The sequence below is a fragment of the Diabrotica undecimpunctata genome, chromosome 4 (assembly GCF_040954645.1).
Source record: "Diabrotica undecimpunctata isolate CICGRU chromosome 4, icDiaUnde3, whole genome shotgun sequence".
In the NCBI taxonomy this organism is placed as follows: Eukaryota; Metazoa; Arthropoda; class Insecta; order Coleoptera; family Chrysomelidae; genus Diabrotica; species Diabrotica undecimpunctata.
In genome coordinates, this window is record NC_092806.1 from 117008651 (window position 1) to 117033506 (window position 24856).

The 24856-nt window shown below is 31.6% G+C and overlaps 1 protein-coding gene across 2 annotated transcripts in view; it reads right to left on the reverse strand.

Annotated features, from left to right (window-relative positions):
• The window catches only part of LOC140438361 (protein kinase C-binding protein NELL2a-like), a 348749-nt gene that overhangs the window by 55164 nt on the left and 268729 nt on the right, over positions 1-24856 (reverse strand). For both annotated transcript variants that reach the window (XM_072528035.1, XM_072528034.1), the window contains exons 3-7: positions 21296-21446; positions 11273-11543; positions 5145-5300; positions 736-864; positions 217-310 (exon numbers count right to left, since the gene is read on the reverse strand). In XM_072528035.1, the coding sequence (XP_072384136.1) occupies positions 217-310; positions 736-864; positions 5145-5300; positions 11273-11543; positions 21296-21446 (801 nt within the window). The remainder of the gene's footprint in view (positions 1-216; positions 311-735; positions 865-5144; positions 5301-11272; positions 11544-21295; positions 21447-24856) is intronic.

A 24856-nucleotide genomic window follows, 5' to 3' on the forward strand; every position in this document is an offset into this window, starting at 1 on the left:
GAAACAGTATATAGCTGCTAACGTTCAAAAAAAACAAAGTATTTGCGAATGTATACGTATATCATTGATTTTACCATTGTTCATAATAGTTTAATTAATTTGTTTAATATAAGGATTGTCTAACTTAACCTAATTATTAAAAATTATTTTACCTGATAGTCCCGTTGCTTTTCTTTCAAATTTAAACTAAAGTATAAATACATAAATAAAACTTACTTAAACAACTCGGACAACATTCCCCACTCTTATTTACTGGATGTTTACAACTTATCTTAGGACATTCCACATGCTGACACTTTACTTCACCATGCTAAAATAAAAATCAAAGCAGTAATTTTAATTAGAGTACATCGAATAGATAGTATGATAAACAGACACAAAATTAAAAAATTACTGTTTTTAGTATTAAAATTTTTACGCTTTATAAACCTCAGAAGTGCTTTTGATTGTATTTCAATAAAGGATTTAGCTGTTGCGAAATATATGACATATGACATGAAATTATGAATAAAAATGAAATGCTTCCTTTAAAAATTAAATGCAAGTAAGTATAATTAGAAAAATTACGTAGAAGAAAGTAAAAATTCTAGCAATCTAAAGTTGTAAAATTTAAAGTGTCTTTCTGATCCTATTGTTATTTAATATAGAAATAAATGAAGCAATACAAAAGTATGGCAATGTAAATATTGTTTTTTTATTTATTTAAAATGCTATTAAAAGTTTTAATACACTTACCACACACGAACACAAATCACAGCCAGTTTGCCATTTTGCTCCATCTTCATAAACGGAATCATTATAATGGCAAGATTTATGACAATCACATTCTTCTACTTTAGTTATACGACTTTCAGCTTGCACTAACTATAAAATAAATAAAACCAGTTTATAATATGTATAACATAATCTAGATCAAAAGTAATGTTAAAAAGATACTTATAAATTGTTTAGAGCCCATATGCTACAGGATCTGGTAAAAATTTAAAGAATTTAAATAAAAACGATCTTAAGCTCAATACCTTTTTGATACTGTCAAATTCGTAGAAATATGTACATGTGAAATACTAGACGAAACATTAAGTCAATACATAGGATAGTTTGAGAAAAAAACTTAAAATACAATATGTCCGTTGAAACTTTGTATAAGTATTACATGATTCACGAATTATTTGTTATATCACGTCTCTTTTCTACTGAACTTAAAATCATGAAATTTAAACGGTTGTGAACGCACTCAAGGAAAGATAAGAGGAGAAAAGAGTATAGAAAGAAGCAGAGTGTCATGATTGAAAAATGTAAGAGACTGGTTTAGATGCAGTTTAATAGAACTCTTCAGAGCAGCGTAAGATACAGTGAAGATAGTGATGATAATATTCAACCTGAGATTGGGAGACGGAACTTAAAAAAGAAAAATCGCTCAGTACGAATGTCTTATCTTTTATTAAGAAGATTGTTTACTTAAAAGTCACCACAGGCAAACCGGGCACATTGTTAGAAATCATATAGGTTTTATAACAATAAACAAACGATTCCATACCATTGATATCGAAAGGGACTGGATCAACGTAAGGAACGCTATACTCAACGGTACGAAAGAAGTGATTGGTTACTGAGAACAAAAGAAGAACGAGTAGATCACCGGCGATATATTACATCATTGTACAGAAAGAGAGGAAATAAGAATATTCCGAACAATATAAAGAACTAGATCGAACCATCAGCAGAAAGATAAAAATGGCTAATTAGAAATGGTTACGAGAAAAATATCAATATATATATATATATATATATATATATATATATATATATATATATATATATATATATATATATATATATATGTATAGATATATAGCTTGGGTATATATAATAGCTAGAACTAAGACACAATGGCTTTTACATTAATAAAAAGAGCAAAGAGTTTACTTATACTTATACAAGAAAAGACAGATTCAAGGTAAGTAGATGATAACAACAAACTTATTCTAGACAAAAAAGAACAGTTACAGTTACAGAATTAAAAACATTTGTTTACAGAATGTAGTCATGTAACGAGCACTCTTAAACTGAAAGGACCACAGATATTAAAAAGTGAGTTGATGAACGCTACAGATCAAATAAAAGATAAAAAATCAATAGGTTAAGATAAAATATTAGTTTGTAATGAGAACCATCTTAATGTCATATTAAAACTTCAATAAGATATATGATACTGCTAAAATTCCCTCGGACTGGTTAAAGTATACATTTTTGACACTTCCCAAGAAATCCAGTTCTAGCACGTGCAATGAATATCGCCTTAATGAATAAGTTTAATAAATTACACCATTAAAGTATTATCCATTCGATAAAACGAATAAAATTAGAGCAAAGTATAAGTAAAACACAATTCGACTTTTGACAGGCAACCAATTTGAATTTAAGATCAACAGAAAAAAACCTACATTTTTGGTAATTAATAATAAAGAGACCAATATTTATATTATAATTGCAAGAGGAGTCTTACAATTATTATACAAAAAACCGACTAGGTACTTAGTTGCAGGAGAAAAACCAGAAAGTCTACAAATTAAAATGGGAACTATAAAATCTATTGAAACCTTTAAATACTTGGAAGGCCAAATAACATCAACATCAGAGAGTAACGAAGAAATACATTATAAAATTGGTCAAGCAAGATTAGCTACTGGACAGCTACACGGACTATTGTGGAATAATAAAATAAAAAATGAAAATAAAAGAAGAATTTATAAAACAATAATTGAAAGTATTGGGTTTTACGCTGCTGAACTCTGGGAAATAAATTACAGAATGAAACAGATACCTGCAAATAATTTTTAAAAATAGATGGCCAAAAAAGATAGAAAAATAAACTCCGCCCACTAGAAGAACAGGAGGTAGACCATGACGGTCATGGAGAGAAGATGTCGAAGATGAAATGACCGCCAGAGATTGAAAAACTGAAGATTGCTTCGACAGAAAACGCTGGAAATTAGGATGCGAGAAACTATAGATATTTATATTTATAAACAGTGTACAAAATAAATTTAAAGAGCACAGAATATAATAAATAAAAATTGAAAATAATCAATATCGGTAAGAAGTAAAGAATAAAGACAAAAACATTTTAATTGAGTAGGGGGCTCTTGATCATACTTTCTAAGAAAACTGATTCATAACGACAATCTACACTACAGTGCTTCAACGAATTAGTATAATATTGAAACGAAAAAAATATATGACAAGATGTCGCGATACACCAAACAGATGTGAAATACCGAAAATATTTTATTTAGAATATATTCATGAATGGATATTTCATTAAAGTAAATAGATATGACATATGAAAAACAAATATTCAGTATTTAAACAAATAATGCATTGCTTTTTAGTGTCATCCACAGCTTGGTGGCCAAGACACTAGCCTTCTAAGCCAAAGCACACGAAATCAATTATCGGCACCAACAACGGCATTTTTATTTTTAATCACGTCACGTAAAGCCGCCGGTCCCCCTGCGCTAATGCACTGACACTATAAACCTAACACAGGGTTAAAGATTGGGGCCGGAACAACCCGAAAGGATCTTCCTGGGAAAAATGACACGCGATATTATTATTATATTATTCCTTTTTAAAAATGAACAGGGTGCATTAATATAAAAATTTAATTTAAAAATAATAAATATTATGTCCTTAGCTACTTCATGTACGGTTATACTCATGTACAATTAAATAAAACCGGCAACATGTTCCAAAGATGCACAATACTGTTTATGCTAGAGAATTAAATAGTCACGAGCGCGTGGAACCTTTCACGATACGAAGCGGTAGCTGCCAGTGAAACCCGCAACATTAGATGTTTTACATTAACCCTTAACTGGAGACGTGCCGTCTGACAGACTACAGCATAAAGACTTTTGAACACCCTGTACAAATAACTCCGCCCATCGGCACATCACTTCATCTATTCTTTATATTATTCGTTGACTATTAGTGACCCGACTTAGGTAAAGAAACACGCATATTTGAAAAAGTTATAACCGAGAATCAGTTTTAGTTAGTCCCGTATTTGTTACAATCATTGCCGGTCTATCAAAAAAAATCCGTTTTACCGAAGCTGATTTTGAAGATACAGCTTTGAAGTGGTTTGACGAATTAGACAGTGACGCTAGTGATGTTGATCAAGTACAAGATTATGTTTATTTAGAATCTGATAGCATATAAATAGCATCTGATAGCATAAATGCATACATACTACACCAAAGTTAGAAAAATAATTCTAAAATTCAAGAAAAATCTGCTTTTGCTAAAATATTAGCAAAACAATTAGTAGAAGGTCATATGAAGCGAAAAATGGGTAATTTTCATGTACCGCAGCTAATTCGTGCTAGTATAGCGAGTATTCTTGGAATTCCTGAGAATAACCAAGTAGATGATAACGAGCCATTAGTACTAGAGAAGCAAAAAATATGTTATTTGTGACCTCGCAAGAAGAACCGTATGACAAAATATCTTTGTGGTCGATGAAGAAAACCTGTGTGTCTTCAGTGTACGAAACCAATTTCTACCAATTGTATGTAACTTTTACAGTTGTTGGACATTTTTTTCCACATCAAAATAATTACGCGAGTTAATTTTTACGTAATTCAGTATCTGTTGGTGCCTTTCATATAAAAAACTTACTTGATGTATATTTATTTTTTCACTGTAATGAAAATTAAAAAATGTAACTGTCACGAACTGTAAATGATTAGCTGTTAGAAAGTCATAGTTATTTTTTTATTTTCTGACAATATTTTGAGTTTCTTTACTGTGTTCAATTGCAAATACAAACAGCTTTTAGAGTACTATTAAATATATTAAAAAAGTTTGTAAGTTTAGTTCGTATCCCCTCTCCTACATTGTAGTTTGTCAGACGGCATGTTTCTCTGTGTGTATTAAAATAGGGTCTCTCCAGTTAAGGGTTAAAACGCTGGTTTATATAGTTAAAAGAAATTAAAAAACAACATAACCAACAAAAGAAAATAGATTGTTCCAAATTTTCACCAGATTCTTGTATCTTGTAGTTAAAAATTTCGTTTATGCTTTTAGGGCTTAGAGTACTGTACGCATTATTTATGTGAATTACATGGTAGTCCATATACCCTTTCGGAAAGTTCCTGAAGATGCCTTGTTAGCTCCTGAACGGTATTCTGCAACAAGACGAATTGGCCGCAGGTGGGACACATCGAATCCACGTGCGGGCATGACGACAGATAACCGTGGGGGCCTCGAATTAGTTTCAGTTCATCTAGAATACCCTAAAACAATAAAATATATAATTTTATCTAATCAGCGTAGAATTACTAAGGTTGTGTCATTCATAAAAAGTATACATTATAGTACCAATAATTATATATTTTTTGGTTGGGTTTAATTGTAAGATATTAAGTTACGTATTTTTAATTAAAATTGTAGTTAATTTCCATTAAAGATAGTAAATAATATTAACACTTAGTATAATGTAATACTCTTATTTAAGTTTTTAAAAATTCACTTACATTTACATTTACTTACAAACATTAACATCATAGTTTTTATTACAATGCCAACACGAACGCATTTGAAATATGCTTATTTCTTTATATATACTGATGAAAATAAGCTGATAATACCCCAAATATAGCGATAATATCAGAGCCACTCGCATTTTTTGAAATAAAACAAATATAATGAGAGCGGATATTATTTGCGTTTATGGGTAAATAAAAATAAAAGAATTTGGAATCAGCTTAGGTAATTATTTCAAAGAAACTTTAATAGCTACGAACCACGAAAATAAAAGGTATCTGTAGATGGTGGGTGGAGTCCAAGAATGAGCAACTTCCTGCGTAGACGATCTTTTCGTGTTAAAGCGATTGATAAAAACGTTTTCGTAAGGGTTGAAATTGAATATAATTGGGCAGTTAGAATAGATACGTGATAAGTAGTAATATCATCTTTAGTAATTTAAATATTCAATTTTAATATAGCAATATTTTCCATACCATTGCGATCTCACGCAACATCATTATTTTCTATTTGGTGTAGGATATCTGTATAATTTTTTCAATATCGATTGGACAAGAATAAAAACGGTGGGTTTGCAATGCGTTGATGCAGTTTTTTTATAAATTATTCTACAATATTTGATTACCATTTAGAGATGTTTAATTATTTTATTCATGTTAAAGAGTTACAATGATTAGAATATTTGGGTTACTTGTCCAAAGCAAATTTATTTATACATAAATAAATTTATTAACTAATTTTGTGCTATATTGGTTAAATTTTGACTAAAAGTGGCTGGAAGTTTATATACAACCATGCACATGTACTCATAGACAATATTAATTGAAACTTAATTGTAATTATTGTAACTTAACTTTAAAAAAAAATATTCATTATGCAATTCATTGTCAGGATATAAAAAATGTACTATATGTATATATATACAGAGTGGCCCAAAAGTCTGTAAACGACCAATTATCTCGTAAATTACTAGTTTACAAAATTTGAGGTACACTTATTTTGGGATACGGAGATTCCATATTTGATATTTGCAATGTTGTCAGATTTGCCGTTTCTCTTATATTATTAGTAACTTTGGTTTTTCAAATTCATCACTCTGTATATTCAGTCATTATTGGAATCTTATATTCAATACGAGTTCAACCATATGTTGTGATTGAGATATTACGCCTTTACATAACTAAGAAAGTTGCTTTGCTATAAGACTGTCGAAGAGCTTAGGGATTGCAGATTGTATACAAATGCTACGATAATTTTCAACATTGTCTTTCTGGCCATTTTTAAATATAGGAACAACATAACTTTCTTTCCATGAAGAAGGAAACACAGAGGTTTCCAGAGATCTAATGAACAATATAACAATGTACAATAATAAACAACAATAATAAACAATATAACAATATACAAACCATATGTAACACCTAGGATTTTATGTAGTTTGGAAGCTCTTAAATACATAAAACAGTGCAAAATATGTAAAGTTCTGCAAGATAAAATGGTTCTTATCGAAAAAAAAACGAATTACTATCCTAATGATGAGAGGGTACGGTGACAGAAAAAGATCTTATTGTGAAGTAGCCAACTTGTTCAATGATACTTTCCCAAACCGTACTCCTATTCATAAGGCGACGGTACAAAAAATTGTCAAGCGATTTGAGGAATCTGGAGAAGTAAAAGATAGATACCGATCAGGTAGACCGAAAAGAGTTATGAATGACAACAAAACTTTAGATATATTACAAAGCTTTGTTGAAGATCCACAACATCCTCAGGGAGGGTTGCACAATGATGTAGGTCTTTCTTCAGTCTTACGTACGTAAAAATAAATTTAAACCATACAAAATTAACTTATTGCAAGAATTAAAAGAAGATGACTTCGATCGTAGAGTAGAGTTTACTGAGGTAATGATGGATAAAATTGAAAATGATGAAAATTTTTTTGGTGTTAATGTTCGGCATTATGTAGATGAGATATTTCCCGTACGATGGATTGGTAGACGAGGTAGAATTGAATGGCCTTCACGTTCACCTGATTTCAATCCTAAAGATTATTTTTATTGGGGATACTTGAAAACTTCAGTTTACAAAACTAAACAAGCAAATCTTGCAGAGCTAAGGCAGCGAATTATCGATGAATCTCGAATAATTTTTAGACAATCATGGAGAACTGTCAACTCACAAATGGAGCACATTTTGAATACTTGACAAAGTAACCATTATGTTATGAGATAATTATGCGTTGCCAGACTTCTGTTTTATGTATTTAAGACCTTCCAGACTACATAAAATCATAAGTGTTACATATGGTTAAACTCGTATTGAATATGAGATTCTAATAATGACTGAATATACAGGGTGATGAATTTGAAAAACCAAAGTTAACCCTTCAGTAGTCGCTAGGAATTTTTGAAAATTAGTAGTCGCGCGCAGTCGAAACGACCGTTTGGTCTTTTACTTCTTAGTTTGTGTTAATAAAAGTATTTGGAACCAGTTTAAGTAAAAGACGATTTTATTAAGGTTTAATAAGTAGAGTAACATATTACAAAATAATATAAAAAGTAAACTAATGTTAAAAACACTGAACAGAACATTAAAAAAACTATTTTCTACTCCGATAAAAAAAGGAAACTTTTAGTTAATCCGAATAAGTTCAGTTTGGTACTCTTCGCATACTGCACGTGTATGTTCTCTGCATAAAAACTTTTTACATTTACAGCAGGAAACAGTCGTTTTCCGATTCTTTTTACGGTCGCAAAAGTAGCATCTACCATGTACTCCTTCATTCGTTGGAGTGCCGTCTGTGTTAGGAATATTACATATGGCCTTAATACGTAACTTCAGATCTTTATTTAAATTGTCTACTGTTGCTCGGACCCGTAGATGTTCATCCATAAGAGAAAATGCTAAATGCTTCAAAAATTTTCTTCTAAGCATTTTATCATCAGCAAGGTTGTTACTTGCATGAATCACTAGCGAATTAATGCCTGCGATATTTAGTCTGGTGTTAAAAATTACCATGGGCCAACGTCTTGTTTTTCGCGAAACATCATAAGAGGAGCATAGCTGATCAACGACGTCAACCCCGCTTTTTGTTTTGTTATAAAACGTCAGAATTTCTGGTTTATAATGTTCAAATGTTTCTCTATCTATAGCGTCGTCATCATGTAGACTTGAAACAAGCAATACAACTTTCTTCTTTTTGGGGACATATGACACTAAGGTACATGTATCGCTAAAGGCGAACATACTTGATTTTAGAGGACAAGATCCTTGAAGTAATTCAGGGGCAGTTTCCTTTTGTTCTTTCTAATGGTCCCCACAACAGTCAATCCAAATTCTTTTTTTAAAACATCTATTAGAGGTATGCTAATGAATCAATTATCTAGAGTAATGTTGCGCCCAGAATTCTTTATTGGCGCACCCATTCTTTTTACAACTTCTTTCGGGGAATTGTCTACAGTAAATGGGCCATCTGGTTGACGACCCACATAAACCACCATATTTATGGTATAATACATTTCAGCATCACATAAACTAAAAATTTTGAGCCCATACTTTGAGCGTTTGCTTGGAATATATTGTATCCAAGGGCAAATGTCCTAAAAATCCAGAAAGCATTTCATCGCATGTTAAATTTTGCGAAGAGTTATATCCCGATTTACACATTTCTACGAATTTGTAAAAAAATACTCGGATGGCGGCCATCTTATCCAGTCTCCTACGTTCTTCACGATCGACCTTATCATCAAATCTAATGCATCTTAGAAGAAACCGAAATCGGGATAAGGACATAACTAGTCTAAATAATTCAACACCTTCGCCATTAGTTTGCCACATATCTTCTATATTCAGGTGATGGGCTTTATATTTCCCTGCCAAATATAAAAGGCCTATAAGAGCGCGAATTTCAGATGGGTTTGTAAGCTTTGCATCCCTCTTCCTAGAGAAATTGCTTGCTATACTTTTAATGTATTTATTAGTGCATACAATGAAATAACTCCATATTTCATAAATGTCTTTTAACTTTTTCGTAAACCTATTAGTCCCAGGTGATTATTTTACTAAATTAGGCTTGCTCATACGTACCCTTTTGTTTTTTCTTTGACGCTTTCTCCACACTGTACCATCTTTTCCCCTAAAGACACTTTCTTCTTGTACATTATTCAGTAAAACTTCTCCTATTTCCTCTAAATCGTGTTTTTGTTCGCTTTCCGAATCTTACGACCTCTCATCAATAACTTATAGTATAATATTTAAAAAAAACTAGCATTTATACATACCTTAAGGTGATAAGAAACACAATAAAACGATTTATAAAAACTTTTTAGCTGACTAGACGCGCGCGGAAATTATGACCTTTGCGCTGTAACTCCTAATCAACAAACCTCCCGCTACTCTGATTTAGTACTGAGGCTCCTTGTATCGAATGAGTAAGCTACTGAAGGCCGTGGTTGCCAAATGTAATTTTTTTCCGAAATATTAGCAATTTTTAATACGTGCGGTCTTTTTGACCATGTAGCGACTAGTTAAGGGTTAATAATAATATAAGAGAAACGGCAAATCTGGCAACATTGCAAATATTAAATATTGAATCTTTGTATCCCAAAATAGGTGTACCTCAAAATTTGTACAATTATGAAACTCTATTTGTTCTAGGTCTCAATATTTCGTCACGATTTTGTGATTTCTTCAGGAGAAAACTGTAAATTTATTATAATAAATATTATATGTAAAAAAGTGAATATTTCAATATTTACAACTAAGAGTAAAAATTTAAATTTTTTTAACATATCTACATAAATGACATTTTGTTTGATTTTAATTTATTTAGGAGTTATGGTAATAGCAATATTTTATAGAGTTTATTCCCATTGTACAATTTTTAGGGAATAAGTTAAAATACACAATTATTATGACAGAATTATAAAGTGGAAAGATGGAATTAATAGTAGAGAATTGAGAAAGAATCAGGAACATGGTAAATTGATCTATAAAATGTAATTGATGGTACGTAGTCAGTTATTGTAATACTGATGGAATAAAACTGATTAGAAATGGAATAAAATTGTAGGTAGAGTTACTAGAGGATTACTGAGTTTGTTTTTAAAGGTTAAGATCTATCATATCATATATTGTTTAGTATGTTGCAGTAGATATTACTTAAATGGTTGGTGTCTGTCTTATAATTGATAGGATCTATAGAAAACTCTTTCAAATTCAGCATAATTTTTTGTACAATCTTAATCACTATTTTCTTTTTAAAACAATATTATTGTTTTCTGATTATATTTCCAATATATCTTTATTTAAACAAACAACAATAAGTAACATCGAATAATAAAACCATTGGTACTACTGAAATAATGACACTTGATTTAAAAATTTATTTGAAGTCACAGAAACTTTAACGTCCAAAATATTCACGAATTTATTGTCACAGAAATTGATTAATAAATTCATTAATTTCGTCGTGAATTTATTGTTGGTGTGAAGCCCGCATTGGCAGATAAAGACCCCAAACTTGAACGGAACAATACCCCTCTTGATAATGGCTCCAAAATAGACGCAGAAACGTCGACTTTTAAATTCTAAACGCGGGTCACCCCGAGAACTTAATAATTTTCATATATATATATATATATATATATATATATATATTATAAATATAAATATTTAATTTTGTTTATCCTTTAAAAATTTTTTTAGATGTTAAAAAACTTACCTTAAAATAACTTTGGCTAACCCCTTGTCCAATCCACAGATGCGGCGGCTTAGGGAAACTCTTATCCTGCATAACTGGTTTTAACATCCTCTTAAATAACGATCTACAATCTACTAAAACTTCGACTTGCAAGCCGCTTATCGAAACAGCGACTTTGTGCCAGTTGTCGTCGGCCAAGTAGTATGGAAACGTTTCAACGTACACTTTGGACCCGTTTGTATAATATAACCTAAGCTGATTGTGTCTTCCGCTGGATTGGAGTTCTAGAGAGCTACAAACATCAAAAGCGAATTTAGGTGATCGATTTTCATTGAGAATAGTTTAGTGAACTGGTGGTTTTTTTAATCTGCCGGTTTATTGGAACGAGTCCATTTTAATTTTAAATTGTTGGAAAACCTCTGGTTTATTGAAAATCGAAAAGCGCATTATAAATAATCTATGCTAATACATGTTTATATTATATCAAGTACAGTATTTAGGAGAAAATGTATAGATTTAAGATGTTTTTCAAGTATTTTACAAAACAAGTAAAACAAATGATAATTTATTAATAAAATTACATGCAATTTAATAACTTTAAAAAAAAGAAAAGATCGAAATAGATATGTCTTAAAATATATTGAAGTGTATAACAGTTTAAGATTGTGGAATATTTAGAGCAATTTTCAAAATTACTTTTTATGTCTAGATAACCTAGGATTTAACAGTAATTACTATTTTAATAGAAATCGTTCTCCTTAAAAAAAAAAACGATTTCCGAAGTGGAAATTGAAACGTCAATAAACTTCTTTTTAACTTCAATTGTGGCTCATTCCCATTAAAATAGTAATTGCTTTAAGATACCACAAGAAAATAGCTTCAGAACAATATTAAATAACAGTAATGCTACTCTCTAATGAGTTGAATAGTTCAATTCAATTTCTTTATGTTTATGTTCTTTATTCTGGCGTCACTGTCGGTAAGCGTTGAATCTGCATTACCTGCCAAGCAAGAACCTGTCAACTGTCAGTTCTTCTTTTGTGCGTAGCTAATGACAAGAAAGTCCCGTCCACAACAAAGACCGGTACGCCAACGCGGGGGATATGACAGACATATTTTGCTGTATACTGTATTTTATCTACGACGAACACTGTTCGAAAAGCTGTTCGCTGAATCGCAGCTGTATTGTAAGCTCTTACAGGTTTAATTCTGATCTTGGTACGTTATGGTACTCCCCTTCGTCTATAAAGGAGGTGTGTGTGTTTTTCTATCAAAGGTCGCTTTTTTGCGATTTGTTGTATAGTAAAGAGATTGCCAACACAGAACCTTCCAGATTTGAAACCACTTTGGCCTTCACTTTTTTTTGTGGCGGTACTATTTCAATCCTTTTTGTTATTTCAATAACTTGTTTAATTCTTTTAAGTAATGCTACTCTCTAGTTGAATAGTTCAATTTAATTTCTTTATGTTTATTATCGACTGTGTACAATTACGAAAAAATTATGCGTACAGTACACGTAATCCATGATAATAATGGATTCTGCAAGCTGACTAGCAAAATTATTGGGCAGTGAATTTGTGCACCATAATAATAAATTTTAATTCCTCTTTTCGACAATTAATATTTTTAATAATATTTTTTATTTCATATTTGTGATTTTGAGCACTTTATCGATTGTGGAGTGCTTATTCCGCCGGAGCCGGTTAAAATATCATTATATATTGTAATATAATAAAGCAGAGGATAAGGCGCTTAATACAGATGGTCAAAGTCCATTCTGGCGTCACTGTCGGTAAGCGTTGAATCTGCATTACCTGCCGAGCATGAACCTTGGCCAAGACCGGAACCATTTGTCAACTGGCCATTCTTCTTCGTCTGTAAACTGTCAATTCCTTTTCGTCTATCAACTGTCAGTTCTTCTTTTGTGCGTAGCTAAGAGAACAAGAGATTGCCAACACAGAACCTCCCAGATTTGAAACCACTTTGGCCTTCACTTTTTTTTGTGGCGGTACTATTTCAAACCTATTTGTTGTTTCAATAACTTGTTTAATTCTTTTAAGTAGAAGTATCTCAAACAATTTCGATATTGCCGGAACCAGAGTTTCTTCATCCTCCTGACATATATTGCTTTTGGCCCAATTTTTATTTTTCATTAGTTTATTGGACAGAAAGTGAATAATCAGTCTTTTTAGTTTTTTAGTAGCTGTTTATAAGTAATAACCAGCACTAAAAATTTATGTTAATAACTCTTTGGAATAAAAATTAATTAAATAATTATTTATTGTAAGATTGTCCTTTTCAGCTGTTAACTTGCTGTTCTTAGTTTAGTTATATTTTGAGGAGCCCTTGTTGCCATATTCTCATCAGCTTTCTTTTCGCTGTTAGTGTATTTTTTACTTTAGTTGATTAGTCATTATGGCATTATTTTCATTTTTACTGATCTCACCACTTACGGTAGTACTATGGGTAAATGATCGAAAATCATGTCTCAAAAATCGTCAATGTCTAGGAAACTATATGAAGTGTTCTTAATGATAAAACTATAAGGTCAGGAACATTGTTTTTATCTGTAGGCCAATATTTTCGGCTACAAATTAATATTGATTTATACCTGTTTTATCTTAGAGTTTCAGTGTGTATTCTTTTTACTGAAGTCTCCTCCCATAATTAATCACAATACTAAGTCAATGGCATGACTTAGAGAGAAATATGTATCTTTGGAAAAGTTATAATAGAAGATTAATTTGGGCTAGTCTGTTATATAGGACATTTTTGCCTAATAAAATAACAAAACTTGGATCTGGTATCTATGGATTTAGAGAAGAGTACACAACGGTGTCTTATGTGATACGGAAAATAAAATCTATGACAATAATAACATCAATGAACGATAAACCAATCAACAAGTGATCCTATGTAGAGTCCCACGATAATATATTATAATAACAATAGAGGATCTATAAATTATGTGGTCTTGCTTGATGTATTTGATGTCAAATGTCAAAAATCTTGAAATATCTATTTTTGTAATAGTGTGAGAAAAATAATTAGTAAAAAATCAAGTAGAACAGAAGATAAGTGCTAATGTAGCTCATATATTTGGAATTTGCCATTTTGAAATAATCAGATAATAACGAGCCACTAATAATACAGAAGGCAAAAAATATGGTAGTTATATCTTTGGAAGAAAAACAGAATAGCAAAATATCTTTGTAGCCGACGATACAAAGAATAAAACCTAATTTCTTCTACTTTCTTCTTTATTTTATGTAAATCACCTATTCAAATGTCATCCACGTGCATTATTGTTCAGATTCTCGCCCCACCTTTTTCGGGCTCGGCCTATACTTCTCCATCCCGTTGACGATACAATTACCTTAAGCAATTTTCATCGTTCTTCTTCATTCTGTTCTACTAATATGTTTCTTAACTCTTTTGTTGTCTACCTCACATGTACTTTTTATGTTTTCACTTGTTTACTTGTCTAAAGGAATCTTTCCAGCTATGTCATGAAGTACCTTTATTTCTGTTGTTTTTAGCAATATTTTAGATTTTGTTTCGATATTATATTCTTGACTAAACTTAGCCTAAACGCCAATAATTGTATGACACTATATTATTTAATTGTTTAGACAGCCAGTTATTTTTGTTGCTTTCGTTGTTTGTTTCCTTACTTCTGCTTGAACGTCCCCATAGCCTATTAGCCTGAGTATTTAAACCAAATATCTTTAATCGAGTGGACTAGCGTTTGACGTAACTTTAACATATATTGAACATCTTTTTGAAAAGCAATATAAATATATATTGTATGTATATATATTTTTATTATTTATTTTAAACCAAAATGATACGATGTATTTTTCTTTCCTGGACAAAAAGGTGTATAAACAATGAAATTTGTACTAAATAGATACGTGAACAAATAATTCCCAATTTAAAAGAGCCATCATTAATTGTGATGGGTAATGCTCCATACCACAGTGTGTTTTTAGAAAAGCAACCTTCCGCTATTTCAACTACAATGGAAATTATTACCTGGTTGACAACACACAAGATCAAGTATGAGGCAAAGCTCACAAAACCTGACTTATTACAAATTGCAAAAATGAACAGAAAAGAGAATGTGTATATAACTGACGAGCTACTAAGTAAACACGGCCATGATGTGTTTTTTTTTTGCTTAAACTATCGTCATACAGCCAGACACAAAAGGACTAAGACAGTCATCATTATAATTATCTACCTAAATGCCCTATCAAAATAAAAGATTACATCTATATTAGGAGAACAGGGACACACTCTTCTCGCCTAGAAACCTATCAAGGCATTTATTTATATAAGACACCACAACACTAGGTCACGGAGAGGAGGAGGTTATACAAATAATTTAAAACAAAGGTAACAAGATTAACTAAATAATTTTTAGAGAATTATAATGATAATTTGGCCATGAAGTGTTGAGACTACCTCTTTATCACTGCTAATTCAACGCTATTGAATTAATTTGTGTAAACTGCAAGTCATATTACAATAAGCGTATTGGTAAAGATGGACATTCTGATAGTGCTGGTGTTAATATGTGTAAAGAGGCACTAAACCAATGTAACAAAGAAATTTATGAAAAATGTGTGAGACATACACATGGATTAAAAAAAAGTGGTCGAGAAAAAACATGGTTGACAAAAACATTCAACCAATTATAATAGACACTAGTAATATGAGTAGCTCAGTTTCTGACAGTGAAAAAATCTTAAATTTATGATGGTATACGATGTTTTAATAAATATTTAGAATAAATATTTTTTTACCCAGCTCAAAAAATTTCTATTTTTCTATTAATGATACATATGTAGATTTCTTTATTTAAATTTTGTTTTATAACATTACAGCTGACGTCTCTACATTTTTGAAGCAATACCTGCACGCTAAATAAAGCTTCCTTCGTACCAGCGGCGTTCACAAATCCAAACTGATTGGGCGCAATGTGTTCCTCGCATTTGCGATAAATTGTTTTGTGGATGACTTTTAAAAACAGCTTCAGTAGATGGCTCACTAGGCTTATGGTCCTATAGTCTTTACAAACTTTTGCTCCTTGTTTTTTTGGGCAATGTTACGAACTCCGATTTGAGTCACTCTACTGGTATTTTTTCTGCCTTATATATTTCATTAAATATTTCATTTATTATTTTTGTTTGTTCTGCATCTAATAGCTTCAGCAGTTCCGCAGGAATCTCATCAAGTCCCGGTGCCTTTCCATCCTTCATTTGTTTGACGGCTGCCTCATGATATGTTTTTAATGTTGTTAACAGCTCTTTTTGTATTTACATTCTTAATAAAACGTCCTGATTAGTAACGTGATCGATGTAAGATTCCTAGGAGTCGACAAAGGCACATTTCGAAAACCTTAGTTTTTCTGCAAGTAGTGTCTGTGAAAGTCCATGACTCAACTCCTTACAACAGTATAGGAAAGATACAACATCATTAATTATATACCTTTTATAAAGGATTTTAAATAATTTTTTTATATAACATCGTAGTAACCTGATTTTTATAAGTATTGATAAATTATGACGGTTAAAAAGCTTAGCTATTTTTAAAATTCAGATTTCGCTTTCTCTATCCTATATTTGATTTCTAGGGAATAGTCCCAATTTTCATTGGCGTTAGTACCTAGGTATGTGTATGCTTTTACTCTTTCTATTCATTGATCCTCCACACAGATTCGTTTAAATTGCTATTCCTTCTTAGATATACATTTTGTTTTTTTTTTTAATGTTAAGTGAAATATCATATCTCTGACCTACTTCTGTGATTAATATTTATTAATTCCAGGAGAGCTTCATCACTGTCAGCGAATACCACCGTATCGTCCGCGTATTTTATATTAATGATACATTCTCCGTTAATTCGAATTCCAGCTTCAACATCCTCTACTGCTTCTTGACAGATTTTCTCAGGGTATATGTTGAACATTAGAAGTGATAGTATAATATATCCCTGTCGGACCTCACATTTGATTCCAGTAAATATTGCTAATAAACATCGCAATTTACGTCTCGAAATAGCACTTGTATGCTAAAGAAAGCCTGTCACGTACCCACTGCATTCCGATACTGCATGCAGTTTAAAGCTATATTCTTTTTTGTATGATTTTAGAAATAACTTTAAAAAGATCGCTCATTAAGCTAATGGTCCGGAAATCACTGCAGAATACAGATTTTGTTTTCTTCGGTAAAGCAATAAACGTCGCTTCAGCCATGTTCTTGGTTTTTTTTTTATTTACAAATTCGCATCAACTCGAAGGTTATTAGCGAGAATCAGATTTACAATATTAAATGTATTATATATTAACAAAATTAATAGCTTTTAAGTAGTTTAACATATTTGTGAATGAACAATTTGCACCAAGTGCTTTCTCTAAGTTTATTGAGATACCATAATTGATTCTTGCTGTGGAGAAAACTGGACATTCTACAACAACATGTTTCACCGAGAGTTTAACGTTACACTGCTTACATTTTGGTTCGGATTCTTTAGTAATTAAGAACTTGTGCGTGGCACTGGTATGACCTAATCTAAGACGAGTTATTGTCACTTGATCCTTTCTTTTAGTGGGGAAACATCTCCATGGTCTAATGTCCGGTTTAATATTCCGAAGATTGGACACTGAAAATTCCCACCGGTTTTGCCACTCACTTAGGATCCGCGATTTGATAACACTTGAAACATCACTAGCTATCACGTATTTCACAATAATAGGGTCAGCTGAATTGACAGGTTCACGCGCACACTTATCTGCTTCTTTATTACCTCTAATACCATTATGTGATGGGATCCAAATAAAGATTACCTCCTTATTACAATTTTCTATCTCTATCATATTTTGATTTTGTTTAAAATTGATCTCTTGTAAACATACAAAATCTGGATTTTATTCTGAAAGAATGATCTGTAGCATATGTAGGTAAATTATTGTAATAGCCGTTGATATTCCACTGTATTAATTTATTGAACTCTATTTTATTAAATAAATTTATTTAATGATTGGTTTGTGAGCAGTCACTGTCTGTATCGGATACTAGGTCGTGTGGGATTTGCATCTCTAAGTGTTTTAGAAGAATTTTTCTTAATTTGGTATTTCGTGTCTTTGTAGATCTATCTTGAGTATAGGGATATATTTTGCTTAACATATCGATGAGATCTGTAAACTTGTTTGTATAATTTTCAACGGTAGTAAGTGGATCGGGTGAATGCTTTATGTTGTCGAATAGGTCTTTTATCTGAACATAGTTTAAAATAAATGGTGGTAACTGCTGGTTTATAAATGCTTTTAGAGATTTACCTTTATTTTGTTTTTTCTATTAAATGGTATTTCTGCTGGACTGGTAAACTTCGGTTTATTAGAGGGACTTAAGGTATCGTCAATAGTTATTTTTGAACTGTTCTGTGAAGATTCAATTTTCATATGTAAGGTAGTTGTTTCGTTCGCAGTTTGTTTTATATTTAGTTGATTTTCTGTAGTTCGGGTGTCTGTTTGAAGTAGATGTCGGTGTGATGGTTGATATTTCTGGAGGGCTACATGTTGAGATTTCTTCTGCTGTGGTTGGAGAAGTAGGATTTGGGTTTAGATTGATAAGGTTTTTGCAGTTAGTTGCCGTATACCCATTTTGTTTACAGTTGTAACACGTTAGGTTGCCGCTTAATAAAAAGATTCTATATGAAGTATTATCGTATTTCCACTCCACGTCGTATTTCCACTGATTCCGTCGTCTTCCATTAGTTGCAGAATATTGTCATTTATCCAACTTACCTCTTCTCTTTGTTTCTATTATATATTCTTTACTGATCTTGTTTGAGGTTTTACATATATTCTGGTTTAATTCTTTTGTATTATATGTTTACTCCATGTGACTTCGCTTCTCTGAAAGAAATCCTGCGACTGTCTTTTTTGTTTCCTTACATTTTAGTCTTTTCATATCCCATTTTTTGTTACTATTGTTTTTTGTAACTTTCTTAAATTTAATCCTAAATTTAACAACAACAGGAACATGATCTTACGATATGTCAGCACCATATATTTGCTAATATTTAATAAAAACAATTTATTTCTAAATGTTACGGTTCAAATATTTATTTACTGTGAATGTTATTGGACAACCTATAGGTCTCTAAAAATTGGAAAATCCCGTTCATAAATGTATAGCCAGTTTTCCAAATGCAATAAATGAAATAAAAGGGAAGTTTAAAAAGATCAATATACAATACTAGTGTCAAAAAAATAGCTTAGAGCGTTTACGAATATTTACCGATAAATGTCTGCCTAATAATGATACCTTTTAACATAAAACCTAAAAAACTACAGATATACACATATTTATAGTGTAGTGGAGGAAATATATAAAAATATATAATACTGGAAGAGACTATCCAGAATATTTCAAAGAAACGTGTTGTCATGGTTATGGGAGACTTTAATGAAAAGATCGGTGAGTCAGTCAACGAAGATAACTTGTTGGTTGATGTAAATAAAGCAACTAACTCAACAGAATACTACCATGAAAACATTTTTGTATCAGAAAATACCAATAAATATTTAAATGCAACTTATTATGCATTTGAATGTTATAATTATTCAAATTTTCGACTATTTGGAGTCAGTGGGTACAATATTTATATTTTTCGTATATTTTGAATATACTTAGCAACAGATTACATATAATTGAAATTAGTGTACGGGAAAACCAATAAGCTGCTGACAAGTTTGTAGAACGATCAGAACCATTGAACAATTGTGGCGACTACCCACTAGAAGTAAAATACCGATTACAAATAATCCAAAAGAGGCCATAGAAACATTACTTTAATCAAAGCATAAAAGACAAGAACAATATGACACAAAGACAAATTAGATACTCAGAGGTTTATAAACTGGGTGATAAATTTAGTAAGGAAATAAATTCAAGACTTATCCCATTTTCAAAGTCTCCTCTACAGTAATAGAGAATAAGGAAATCAACAATATTATTAATAAGGAAAGGGGGGAATTAGTAACCCTTCATAGTAACCAAACCAAAATGTATAATATTTGAAGTCTTTGATAAAAATTGAATTAAAAAATGAAGTGTGGGACACTCACAAATTTTCTGTGGGAGAGTTGATTTAGACATAAGTAAAATAGTAAATATTTTTTTCTTTTTGCTGAAATATGGTGCTGCAATTCTAAGCAAACCTTGGTTTTATCACTTGGCCGTAGTAGATCTAGTATAGGGTGTAAACAAGTAGTTCGGTTCAGTAAGTAAAATGTTTAATAATATTCAAATTAAAATTTTTGTAAGTAAGTGTATAAAATCGAGAAGCTACTTGCCGGGTGAACCAAAACAATAAACTCACATGAGTTTATTGTTTTGTCACACAGGAATATAAATACATATTAGCAAAATAAGATGAATCTTTATTGTTGGCGATACTTGACTATGTAGATTTTTTAATGGTATGTTGTGGTAGGATAACATTAACGCGGGTCGAAATATGTAAATAGTTTGGAAGAGAATTAATTGTTCAAATTTCAAATGATGTCATTTCTTCTTCCTGTTGTTGGAATCAAACATCACAACAAGAACAATTTGATTAACCTAGTTGTTAGCCAAAAATTTATAAAAGTGGGACAAATTCCAGATGAATACATTTAAATAACTGGAAAAAAAGTCAAAACACTCAAATTGTAAACATAAATATATTATTTACGAAAATCAATCAGGGATTATTATAAAATCTATTAACGTCTCTGTAGAGTAAATTATAAACCATGTATAAATGCAATATTTAAATTTTAAATAAATATATCTAGTTCTTTTAGCGGATACTGTTAGTTTTGGCAAAAACCTTTTAAAGAAAGAAATTCGCTCGATACCTATATTAGTTCTATATTTTTTTCTGATATTAAGTTGTAATAATTTTAGTCTCCTTACGTGCAGCATCTTATTATAAAATAATGACATACTAAGTTTGATATTCTAACAACTTATTTAAGAGTATAGTTCTTACCTATTAACACCGTGCGAAAATGAAATGATGGTTCCGGGGTTCCCAGGGACTTGTTTTAACATAGCAACGATTGTGAATTCTGTAGAAGAAATTAAAAAGTCGGAAGCCTGCCTAAAAGCTGATGGAGGTAATCTAAGATCTCGATTGTCACCTGCAATCAAAATAAAATGATGGAATATTTACACTTTTTTAATATGAAAAAAAAAACATAATAAAATATACTTGCTTTTAATTAGCATATTAGTAAATCTATACATTATTAAAATGACACTGACTCATTTAAACGGAGTTAAAATTGACATGACGAATTTTCTTTTGTTTTTTTTTTCATAAGTCATGACATGTACGTTGATTACGTATATGACATTCTTCTTCATTGAAAATGAACGTCTTCTTTGTATAAAATATTAGCTAATATTTCGAACTAATTTCTTTTTAAAAAGTACATGTTCTTGCTTAATGAATTTCATTATGAGTCTTTTTTTTATTATATATGTTTATTTACAATCTACATCATTACAGAGTATTAAGTAAATGTGTTACAGGTTTTGCGCGTGAAGGAGAGACTTCCAATGATGTCTCACCTTATTCTATTTTGGTTTAGTTTTGAAGTAGGTCTTAGGGCCAGGTTCTATCTGGTCTTCTTGTGGCTGGACCATTGTTGAATAGTTCCCTTTTATGGTGAATGGTAAGTTCATTTTGTGACTCCGTGGCTTGATGGATTTCTTCTCTGATGAAAGGAATCTTAAGTCGTAGTGAAGTGTTTGATTATTTATGTACCATGGTGCATCCACTATCGATCTTAGCACTTTAGGCTGAGACCTTTGGATATTATTCAGCTAAGTTGGCTTTGCACAGCCCCATAGGTGTAGTCCGTAGAACCAGATAGGTTTGAGTATGGCTTTGTATAGAAGAATTTTGTTTTGGATGTTAAGTTTTGATTTACGTCCAAGAAGCCAATACATTTGCCGGAATTTTAAGTCGAGCTGCCTTCTTTTGGTCTGGATATGTTTCTTCCAAGTGAGACGTTGGTCAAGATGGAGGCCAAGGTATCTAGCGTCTGTTACTGTTGGTATTCTCACATTTTCCATCCTTACAGGTGGGCATATGTTGTGACGGTTGGTAAATGTTATTTGAGCTGATTTTGTTTTATTTACTTCTGTTCTCCATTTTGTATACCAATCACTGAGTATGTTCAGATGATGTTGCAGGTTTGGTGAGGCTTGTATAGGATCTTCATTTACAGCTAGTATTGCTACGTCGTCAGCAAAGGAAGCGATTGTAGTATTATTAGTCTCTGGTATATCGGCTGTGTAGAGTGAGAAAAGCAGCGGCCCTAGAACACTACCCTGCGGGACTCCGGAGTTGATAGGGCAGAGGTTGGATTGTTGGTCTTTGAATTTTACAGAGAAATATCTATTTGATATATAGGATTTAAGTAGGATGAAATAGTTACTGGATAGTGCTATTTTTACTTTGTAAAGCAGACCTCTGTGCCAGACTTTGTCAAACGCTTGTGAAATGTCTAGAAATACAACGTTGCAGTATTTCTTTTCTTCAAGACTTTTTTATATTTCATTTAACATTCGATGAACTTGTTGGGTAGTGGAGTGATTTTCCCGAAAACCAAACTGTTAGCAAAGTAACGGTCTTGCGAGGAAGTTGTTTTAGTACTTGTGGCCGAGATTAAATCATAACCTGGGGCCTTTCGTGAGTTGAGTTTGTTTATTTCTTGCCTGACTTCTATAGGAGTAAAATTTCTGATTGGGAGGGACATTTGACATGCTGCGCTAATTAGTTCTTCGATTTCTTCATCGGGGTCTACTGGCTTTGTTTGAAATACGTTTGTAAGATGTTCAGCAAAGACGTCCGCTTTTTATTTGTTGGAACAGGCCCATTCGCCATTTGGATTACGGATGAGAGGAACAGTTGTGTATGGTTTCTTAAGCTTCTTAGTCGCCTTCCATAACGTCTAATCATTTGCTGTAAGATTTGTAATGTAATGTTCGAAGGTTTCGTTGTTTGCGGCTTTAATGGCTACTCCAAGTTGCCTACGTAGTCTATTGAATATATGTAGGTCTATGTTGTTTCTAGATCTTTGCCAAGTTCTCCTTGCACGACGTTTTTCAACAATGAGTTGGCGAATGTGCAGAGGAACATTTGTGGTATGTGTTAATTATGAGTCTGTAAGGATTTTTGTGATTTGTCTTTCAAGCACCAAGATATCGGCTATCAAAATTTGATTGTTTTGTGTTTAAAATTGGTACAACCAAATACTAACTTTTTTAAATATTTGCTTAATCGGCTATAAAAAAAAATAGGTTTTGAGGTATAAAAAAATCTACTCATAGTTTTGGTTATTTTAGGCTATGGTGGGCTATAGTAAGGCTTGTAGGGAAAAGTTAGATATATTTGATTAAGTTAGCTTTGGTTAGCTTTGGTTGACACCAACAAATTTTTATAGTTTTTTGAAAATTCTTGTCCATCCATCTCTGTCCTGGCCTAATTAACAGACAGCAAAAACGCATACTATCAAAAAACTTTTGAAGCAGGTTGTACAGGAGAAAATAAAACAGGGTATAGACGCTTCAGAAGAGAGGAAAAGCGTAACCATCAACCATAAAGTACAAGTTTATTTGATAAAAATAAAACAAGAAAATATTACAAATCCCTAAATAGTGGCTGACAAGAATTTAAGCCTAGAATGAAAAGTTGTAGTGATATTTATAAATGGTGAAAGTTCTGTTCTGGCGATCACCTCTACTTAGATTATGTTGAGGTAGCGACAAAATAGAAAATGAACCAAATCTACATCAACAACTACACAATGAAGCATCAACAAAAGAAAAATTGTTAAATACCATTCAAAAACTTAAAATTATATTACCTCAGAAATTAAAGAAATCTGCTTTGAAATGTATAAGGAAGATGGTGTCCATCTTGTGGCAGTAATCCATAAACTGATAGTACTTATACGACAGATCAAATTGATACCAATGTGGTTTTACTGTCGGAGAAGTCAAATATACCTACATTAAATGCACGCACATACGCAAATTTAAGAAAAGTCGCTAAAATATAATATAGATACACACTATCTCATCGTCGACTTCAAAACAGCCTATAACAGTGTTACAAAAGTTGCACTAAATATTGTTCTGAAGCTATTTTCTTGTGGCATTTTAAATTAATTACTATTTAAATGGGAATAAACCACAATTAAAGGTTAAAATACGTTAAAATGTTTGTATTTTGAGAACGATTTCCGAAGTGGAAATTAAAACGTCAATAAACGTATTTTAACCTTTACTTGTGGTTTATTCCCATTTAAATAGTAATTAAGAATTGCACTATATAATTTAATATTATACTTTGGGATCCCACCTAAGTTGCAAATGTAAATGTTAGGCTGTTGCGTTATAATTCAAGAAGAAAACTCTACGTTCTCTAATATTAACAATGGTTTGGAGGTCCTTGCTGGATATAATACGATTACGCCGATTTTACCTGAGGTTAAACCTTTTTACCAGCTAAAGGCACAATTGCGCCGAACTAACTCAG